Source organism: Gekko japonicus, unplaced genomic scaffold, assembly GCF_001447785.1.
Source record: "Gekko japonicus isolate JY-2015 unplaced genomic scaffold, Gekko_japonicus_V1.1 scaffold3483, whole genome shotgun sequence".
Lineage (NCBI taxonomy): Eukaryota > Metazoa > Chordata > Lepidosauria > Squamata > Gekkonidae > Gekko > Gekko japonicus.
Genome location: NW_015173244.1, coordinates 60447 through 70382, shown reverse-complemented (window position 1 = coordinate 70382; position 9936 = coordinate 60447). Strand labels below are relative to the sequence as shown.

General features: G+C 44.2%; 1 protein-coding gene across 1 annotated transcript in view; it reads right to left on the bottom strand.

Moving 5' to 3' along the window:
• OXSR1 (oxidative stress responsive 1) overlaps positions 1–9936 on the bottom strand; it is a gene marked incomplete at its 5' end in the record, with an annotated part of 101202 nt that overhangs the window by 38119 nt on the left and 53147 nt on the right. Inside the window, one exon of the mRNA XM_015422779.1 lies at positions 1464–1573. Within this exon, the coding sequence (XP_015278265.1) occupies positions 1464–1573 (110 nt within the window). The remainder of the gene's footprint in view (positions 1–1463; positions 1574–9936) is intronic.

Genomic DNA, 9936 nt, shown 5'->3' with positions numbered 1-9936 from the left:
GTTGAAAATGCACAAAGTATCTTGGCCAAAGGAGAGACAGAAAAAATGTGCTAGAAAATTAAGATCCACGGAAATATGACAGAAGCGAGAGCCACTCTGCTAGCTCAACAGCTGTTTGGGGAAGTTGTTTTTTTTAAAAATCCCCTGAAGCTCAAGATTTTTGGCCTCCTAAGGGGCCGTGCAAAAAAGAGCTGATGGAAATGTAGGAAAATTGCACCAGATCTTGCTAAAGAAAAGTCGACTTGCGACGTCCTCTGCAATTTTTTTCTTGCTTCCCGCCCACTACATAATAGTAGGTCAGTGTTATTGCCGCTTTACCAACAGGGGAACAAAGTTCACAGATGTGGGGCCTATCCCAGGTTGCTAAGCAATGGCTACTCTAAGACATGTACGAACATAAGAGAAGCCAGTGTTGGATCAGGCCAGTGGCCCATCCAGTCCAACACTCTGTGTCACACAGTGGCCAGAAATACCAGGTGCCATCAGGAGGCCCAGCAGTGGGGCCAGGACACTAGAAGCCCTCCCACTGTTGCCCCCCCCCCAGCACCAAGAATACAGAGCATCCCTTGCCCCAGACTGAAAGTTCCTATCTATACCTTGTGGCCACTGATGGACCTCTGCTCCATATGTTTAGCCATAAGAACATAAGAGAAGCCAATGTTGGATCAGGCCAATGGCCCATCCAGTCCAAGACTCTGTGTCACCCAGTGGCCAAAAATACCAGGTGCCATCAGGAGGTCTAGCAGTGGGGTTCTGCATCCCTGAAACCTGGGATGCAGAACCCAAAAAGGTAAGTCAAACAGAATAGACGGCCAACAGTAAAAACTTAATTTATATATTATGAAAAGATACATGTATTTATTAACAAAGAATTAAAAAAGCATATAAGGGCCCAATCACACCTCATGTAAAAAATCCCAAAATCTAGCACACAAGGGCCAATGGACTTGACCTGACGCATTTTGGCCTGTACAGGCCTTCTTCAGAGGTCAAACATAATGAGGAGCCATATTGGCTTATATCATGGTTACAATAGAATCATACAATTATGCAACATAGATACAAGATGGACCAGAAAAGAATTGTTCCAAAGTGAAACCATTAGGCACAGAATAAACGTATAAATGAGGCCTCCAATGATGCACTCACATGCCAAATGATGTTTCACTGATAATACTTTCTGGTCCAGAAAGTTCCTTCCAATGAGGGTTTAGCCAAAGCGTCCTCAGTAAAATTGGCCTTAAGCAAAGAGCTGTCTGAATTCTGGGACCAAACAGACCAGCCAATCAGAGCAGCTGTTGGGAAGGAGGCGGAGGAAGATTGCCGATACTCCATATCCATCACATGGACGGGCCCTGAGCATGAACTGCCATCAGGGATAATGCCGTCAGCATGACAAATATACAAACACCTCAGCGGAAGCGACAAAGACTCTCCTGTTTTTTTTTAAAAAAAAAGTTTACCTGCTCCATAACTTCAGGTGCCATCCAGCAAGGCGTGCCCACGAAGGTTTTTCTCACTTTATTTCGGGTGATATCGCCGCCGGTGGCTAAAAAAGCACTAACGCCAAAGTCTGAAACATTAAAAAAAAGAGGCTCTTTTAAGAAAACCACATTGTCCCCTCCAAGGGGGGGAAGGGGAGATAACAATTCTCCCCTGCTTGCCATTTGATCTGCAAATTAATGGTGTGGAAGAAATCACATTTGCTGACAATTGACAAAACAGTTACGTTTTCAAGAAAACCCTGGCAGACGGAACTGTACGCTAGACCGAAGTCAACACTCCAGATATGTAAACTGACTACTAATGATGGGCCTCGTTCTTTATTGGATACGAGGAATCGAAAAGACGGAACGTGGCAAAACGAAAAGTCTCTCTTTTTTTTAATGTGCAGACAGGCCTGGAAAGGAGAAGGCATTCATGTGTAGCCACCCCTGGATCTGAGATACCCAGGCACAGGACGCCCTTGCCCAGTGAACAGCGACCAGGGGCTGGCAAGACGAATGTTCTTGTGTACCAGAGAATCCAGCAAACGACATCAAACTCTACTCAGCAACAGCTGCAGGAGGAAGCGGTAGCCCAAAATCCACTCTTAAAACAAGCGATAAGTGAATCCCATGTTTCTGCGAGAGCGCAGAAGACTCGTTGAATGACTGATCTGATGCAGAATCCGGCTGCTGTAGGTTTTAAAAAATACCCAAGTCTCTGGTCCTCATGGGTGCGGAGGGGAGGAGGAGGAGGAGAAGAAGAACCTGGTGCAAGCTGAGATAGGGTGAATCATCATCATCGGAGGAGGAGGAGGAGGAGGAGGAGATTGGATTTATATCCCACCCTTCACTACGTGAAGGCATCTCAGAGTGGCTTACAGCCTCCTTACAGCCAGTTTGGTGTAGTGGTTAAGAGCACAGACTCTAATCTGGGAGAACCGAGTTTGATTCCAAACTCCTCCACTTGCACCTGCTGGATGACCTTGGGCAAGCCATAGTTCTGGCACAGCTTTTCTTGAAAAAGAGCAGTTTCTGTCAGAGCTCTCTCAGCCCCACCTACAGGGTGTCTGTTGTGGGGAGGGGAAGGGAAAGGAGTTTGTAAGTCGCACTGAGACTCCTTTGGGTAGAGAAGGGCGGGGTATAAATCCAATCTCTTCCTCTCTCTTCTTCTCTCCTTTCCCCTCCCCACCTCCTTTCCTATCCCCTCCCCACACCCTGTGAGGTAGGTGGGGCTGAGAGAGTTCTTTCAAGAACTACCCGTGAGAGAACAGCTCTGAGAGAACTTGTGACATGCTTTTCACTTTGGAGGAGGCTTGTAGCTCATCAAAAAAAATTTTGCAGCGTTCGTTGAAGAGAATTTTGGATTAAAACTTTGGTATGTGGCAACCTTGTGCTGAAAATTATTGTTGAAACTCCCTGAGGAAGATTCGGAGGAAGACACGAGCACATGCTATAAAGAGACTTTAAGGAGTCCTCCCTTTTGAAACTTTTATTTAACAGAGGAGGACTATTATTAAAGGTTGTACAATAGCTTTTGAGATTCTTGGAGATGATTTTTGATATTTTTGATTAAGATGATTTATTATAAAATATTTTTCAAAAAATATAACATTATTTATGATATGTTATAATCATCTGTGCACGGTACTTGTTGTATGTTGGTTTTCCAAGGTCATACCAGCAGCTGCATGTGGAGGAGTGGGGAATCAAACACGGTTCTCCCAGATAAGGGTCTGTGCTCCTAACCCCTACACTAAACTGGCTCTCAGATCGGAAGGGGAAAGGTAACACACATGCTATGCCTCTGAAGGCAAAGGTGGCAGCTGTATTACATCTTATTTATTTACGTTAGTTATGGTCTACCTCACAGGGACTCAAGGTGAGTCAGTACAACCAACAAAATGTGAAATTTAGTAACCAATGCATTAGGATTTTAGAATCTGGAACCACCAGAAGGAACTGAGGAATAGCATTAGCATTCACGTGACACATTAAGCCGTACAGAAATTATGTAATAGACTCCTGCTTACAATAAACTAAACGCAGCAGCATAGACCACAGTCTCAGTCGTTGAATCCAAGTCTGTGAAACCATTTTGTACAGGGCCAACCCTATGACCTGTGCATCAGACAGGGGTGGTTCCTAAGTTTGCCTGGGATACTTCCTTGCCTTTCTTTAACCCTCCATGGAATCACAAACAAATCTGTAGTTAAAACATGCTAAGTACGTGCCACAATAATTATACAGAAATCAAAGTCAATAATAATACCAAACGCATATCTCCCTTATAAATAAAAGCCGAATGGTGGTGGCACTTCTCTAGAACATTCCACACGCTCCAAAATCAGTTCGCCCTCTGATCTGTCATTCAGAGGGTCGCCCTATCCACTGGCTGCTTTGCCTGAGTCCTGCCTCTTGCAGCTCTCTAAAGTATCAGATGTATTCACGGTTTCAGAGGTCGTTTGCATATGTGACTTGATTGGCTTTTGCCTCTAACATTCTAAACAGTTTGCTATTCTGAGGTAAAATGTGTCCAATCTCCAGGTGAGGGCTGGAGATCACTCAGAATTACAACTGCTTTCCAGATGGCAGAGATCAGTTCCCCTGGAGAAAATGGTGGGCTCTGTATCCTTATATGCTGCTGAGGTGGCCCCCGTATGATAGCCAATGTGACGTAGCAGTCAGGGCTTCAGAGCACGGGAGAGGCTGCAGGTGTGTGTGGGTGGTGGAAAGCTGAAGAGTGAGGGGGAAATTATGGTAGGTTGATGATTGGCTGGGAAGAAGATAGGGTTGCCAACTCCAGGTGGGAAATTCCTGGAGATGTGAGGGATGGAGCCTGGAGAGGGTGAGATTTCAGGAGGCATGGGACCTCATACAGGTACAAAGCCATAGACTCCACCCTCCAAACCAACCATTCCCTCTGGGGAACCATCGTTGCCAATCTCCAGCTGAGGGCTGAAGATCACTCAAAATTACAACTGTTCTTTAGGTAGCAGAGATCAGTTCCTCTGGAGAAAATGGTGGACTCAGTGTCATTATACCCTGCTGAGGTCGCCACAGCAAATTGACACTGAGTGTCCAAGGCCGGGGCACCCGCCCAGAGCCTCTTTCTAGAGGCTGTTGTATTTATTTCCACAACGGGCCTTTTTCCTAGTATATTATAATGGAGTTATCAATGTTATAAAGAGCAATTATCAAAAAGTAGGTGATAACAAACTCAAACCCACTGTAAGTCACAGCACATCTCCAAAGCAGCAGACTTCCTTCATTAACAGAACAAGCACACAAAAGAAAACAATTGCTTATATAAATTTCACAAGTCCTTGAATTTAAGTCCTAACATCTATACATTGAGGCTTGTAGAAAATGAGATCCATCCCAAATGAAAACTACGCAGTTCTGGACAGCTTCGGACCTGTTCCTTCCTCAGGTAAATCAGGTAAGTCCTCATTGACATACAGTAAATACACTTTTACAAGAGGTCCAGATCGAAATATTTCAATTCGGCTCAGCTCCGTATCTCTCACGAGTCGGAAATACCTCTCTAGCCTGTTTTGACTACAGATTTGTCTGCGAGTCCACTGATTGTTTTTCTGTAGCTCCCCTGCCGCTTGCTTGTTTCTATAACTCTCACCAGAACACAAGCACTTTATGTATTTATCCAAACAGTTCATCCCACTTTTCTCCCAACAACTAGATTCGAGTTCATTGAGAACAACAAGATTTCGGGGGTATAAGCTGGAGAAGACTCTTGAGAGTCCCTTGGACTGCAAGGAGAGATCAAATCAGTCAATCCTAAAAGAAATCAACCCTGACTGTTCCCTGGAAGGCCAGAGACTGAAGCTGAAGCTCAAATACTTTGGCCACCCAATGAGAAGGGAGCCCTCACTGGAGAAGAAGACCCTGATGCTGGGAAAGACTGAAGGTCAAAGAAGACGGGGACGGCAAAGGATGAGATGGATGGACAGTGTTATCGAGGCAACGAACATGAAATTAAGCAAACTCCGGAGCACGACGGAAGACAGGAGGGCCTGGTGTGATGTGTTCCATTGGGTCACGAAGAGTCGGATTCAACTGTGCGACTGAACAACAACCACCAGAAAGCTTTTAAGAATCAAAGCTCCCTTCATTGGATAAAGCTTAAGATAAAGGTAAAGGTTTCCCTTGCTCGAAAGCCAGTCGAATCTGACTCCGTTTCCAAGCCAAAGAGCTAGCGCTGTCCGAAGACGCTTCCATAGTCATGACTAAACGCCGATCTGCACGGGACGCTGTTGCCTTCCCACCAAAGCGGTACCTATTTATCTACTTGCAATTTCTTGCTTTTGAACTGCTAGGTTGGCAGGAGCTGGGGCCAGAGACGGGAGCTCACTCCATCATGTGGCACTCGGGTCTCGAACTGCCGAGCTACAGACCTTCCGTCTGAAACTTACAGTCCAAAAAATCTTACTGGTCTATAAGGGGCTACTGGACTCAAACCTAGCTGTTCTGTGCTGCAGAGCGACATGGCTACCCTCTGAAACACTTTTCCAAACTCTTATAGCTCAGAATTGAAAATCAAACAAAATCCCCACATTAAAACAAGGGTTTCTAAAGATCTGGGATATAGCAGTAATGGACAAGATAGCAATGCAACTGGTAACTGCTGAAGTGCCATCAAAGAGAAATAACTTTGTTGAAAAATATATTCCTTTTTTGGAATAAGTTAAATCCAGATGAATACTGTGATTAACCAAGAAAGTACATGGATTTTGTCTTTTATTACGGATGTGTCGTTTCAACCTTCCATCAAACTTATTGTTAAGAAAGTGCAAGGTTAATGCCTTTACGCTTTTATGTTTGTTGAAATGCTAGTTGTGTCATTGTAATTGAACAACAGAAATTTAAGTTATTTTTAAAAAAAAAACAATTTCTCCAAACAGGGACCCAAAGGTTGCAAAATAAGACATGTATTTCTATGCAAGGGGGGAAAAAATGTGCAAACTTGCATAACTTCACCAAGTTGGTAGAACTCAGCTTTTCTTGGCGTGTAAACTTTTTTTAATATCCTGAGAATAAACCCTCGAGCCCATCTCACCCCCCGCAATCCTAAACTGAATTGAAATCATTACAAACCCACATCATCCAGTCACAAGCTTTCAGTATTGTTGTTTCTCCTCTTGTTATGCACAGACTTATGAAGCCGTTATTGTTTCTAAGAACAACAATGAAAAAAGTCCATCAGCAGATCTAGTTCGAGACCAGTCGGCCTTGCGAGAGAGTGCAGGCGTTCTGAGTGGCTGCATGTCCGAAAGGAGAGCATGCCAATTATCCTTTCATCTTTCTCTACGGTCACATTTAGAGGATAAAGGAAACACCACTCATCTTTTTTTTTTTTAAAGCGTTTCCAAAGGAAAGGGGGGGAGCTTTCAACAAAGCCCCTCAGGTCACTCAAAGGGTCAAGAATTCCATCTGATCTCACCTCAGCCACAAACTTGGAAGCCTTTGGTCTCCCCAGCCCCCATAACCAGAGTGCTGCTTTCAGCTATTAAAGACCAAAAACACGTTGGGGACAGAATTATTCCAAGTAGTGCATTCTTGCTTACAGACCTACGGCTGTTTTCATCTTGCCTGGGAGCCCCCGCCGTTTCGGGCTTCTCAATAGCAGTGTCGGGGCTCCCAGCATGCGTTGCCAACGAGGGGGGGGACCTCTGCCTGGCCCACTTATTGCCAATGTTCTGTCAGCTGTTGAGGGCACAGCTTTTAAAAAGAGGGATTCCACTGTCTAATTGGAGTTTTTAAATGGTTGGCTTTTTATTGGGTTTTTATCATTGTTTTTATTGCTTTTTTATAGTTATTTTAATAGTGTTTAATTTATATCGTAAGCCGTCTTGAGTTCCGCAAGGGAGAGAAGGTGGCCAATAAAAGTTTTAAATAAAGAAATCAGCTCCTGGCCATTACCACATTCCCTGCTGTCCGCATACAATTGCACACCAATTTTTCTTTTCTCCTTTCCCCCACCCCTTTTTTGCATTTTTGGGTTTTTTTTAAAAACCATGTACAGTGTGTTGGGACGATTTCACACACGCTAAATCAGGGGCGTCGAACTCACTGGAAATTATTTAAAGTTTTAAAATCTTTAATTGTATTTGTCTGTGAGCCTTTGGGAGGGCGGTATAGAAATCCAACAAATAAATAAATAAATAAAGCTTATATCTCCACTACGTGGCATTACCTTTTATGACCCGGACCAGCAAGGTCTCATTTATGTTAGATCCAGCCCTCACAACAAATGTGTTCGATACCCCTGTGCTAAATAATGCCGTTTCAATCTACTTCAGCGACTCTTTGCAAGTGGATCTGGCGATTCCACAGAGTAAAATCCAGTTGCAAAGTGCACAGAAAGTGCGTTATTTAGTGTGTCGAAACATACTGATCCCTCTAAGGCTCATTCCAAATTTGTACATACCTGGTTTCCGGTACTCCAGTACATGGCAGTTAGCAATATTCTTCCTTCCAACTCAAACTACAGGTCTTGGATGCATTTTTGAAAACAGTTCTCTCGTAGAGACTCCTTGGGATACCTAGAGGTTTAGTCATTCAGAGCATATTTGTCCTTAAGGCTGTTTAACTCTGACCTACCACCCAGGGCTGAAGTAATCACTATGGTTCCTGAGTGGATTTTGAACTTTCTACCTTCATGATAGCCCCTCTTCGTGCTCACTGAGCAGAGGAAGCGCTTCACTTACCCATACTTGAACCCAGTTCAGTTTTTCACAGTTATAGGAAGGCAACAGCAGTGGGAGGAGCCTCCGGTTAACTGACAGGGACCTCTTCCTACCAAAAGAGGCTGCCAAAGAGGACTGTCCCAACAGATACTGCTGTTCACAATGAGGAATTTCACATTACCCTTTTTAAGCCGGTTTGAAGCCGTTTTTGATCCGTCATGAACCAGTATAGGGCTGCCATTTCACACACGGCTTTCCCCTACCGGTAAACAGATGGATCTGAAGCAGTTTGCCATTTCAGACTGCACTGCTTTTTCCCGCCCTTTTCCGCTCGCACAGGCGATCTCCGGCTTTTTTTTTAATGTTCACTTTAGAATGCTATAGTGCTATAACACAACACTCTAGGCATTCCAATGGGGTTGCTATAACGCTGTTTTGCTGTTGTGTTATAGCGCTCTAAACGTTTAAAAGAAAGCCGGAGAGCACCCACGCGGGCAAAAAACGGCGAGAAAAAGCATTTCGGATCCGGGAGAAGAAACTGAAGACTACTTGGAAGTGGTTTACAGGTAAAACGGTTCAGCCCCGTTTCCTGAACGGGACAGAAGTGTTTGTGTGTGGGAAAAGTACAAATATATTCTGGTAGGGAACCGGTTCTAAAACGGTTCTGTCTGAAATGTCAGACCAGAAACCATTTGGGAACCGTTCCTGTACTGGAATATATCACCTGTCTGAAATTCCTCAATGTCTCTGCTTTTTGCCAGCCAGCATATGGTTTCAGCCGCTTAGGTAGGGCTCTCCTGATCCTATATTGAAGAGAGTACCCATATGCTTGCTACTCCTTTCTCAAGTATCGTGCGTGGTAAGCACAAAAGGGCATAGAGGCCGAGGCCTTCCCCTGATGTTGCCTCCTCGTTCTGGGATTCAGAGGCTTAGTGCCTCTGAATGTGGAGGGTTCCCCTCAGTTGCCATGGCCAGAAGCCATTGATAGACCTCTCCTCCATGAAATCATCTAATACCCTTTTAAAGCTGTTTGTTCCTGTGGTCACCACTACATCCTGTGGCAGCGAGTTGCACATTTTAATTAGAGAATAAGAGCCCTGCTGGATCAGACAAATAGTCCATCTAGTCCAGCATCCTGTCTCACACAGTGGCCAACCAGTTTCACTGGAGGGCCAACAACAGGGTATAGAGGGCCAAGGCCTTACCCTGATGTTGCCTCTTGGCTCTGGGATTCAAAGGTTTACTGCCTCTGAATGTAGAGGTTCCCCTCAGTCGCCATGGCTAGTAGCCACTGACAGACTTATCCTCTATGAAAATCTCTAATCCCCTTTTAAAGCTGTTTATTTCTGTGGCCATCACTACATCCTCTGGCAGCAAATTCCCCATTTTAATCACTCTCTGGTGCCAACATAATCCACAAAAGCCATCTTTTAAAAAATCAGGCAAGGAGCCTTGTTTCTAGGAAATGAAATTACTGATCCTTGAAGCGTGGGTTTGCGTTTATTGAAATACCTTATTCAGTGAAAAGTAACTTCCTAATATTTACAGATTTAGTCTGTCAAAATACAAAATCATCATGACAGCACTAGTAACACACCTTTTCAAGCTGAAAAAACCATTATTACGTTCATTAATGGAGCCTAAAGATTGTTCTGATATCAATCTAAGTAACAGCTCAGCTTCTATTGAAATCAGGCCTTTTAAAAAGTATGCACGCTCCTGGAAAATTAGCATCTTAGGGAAAG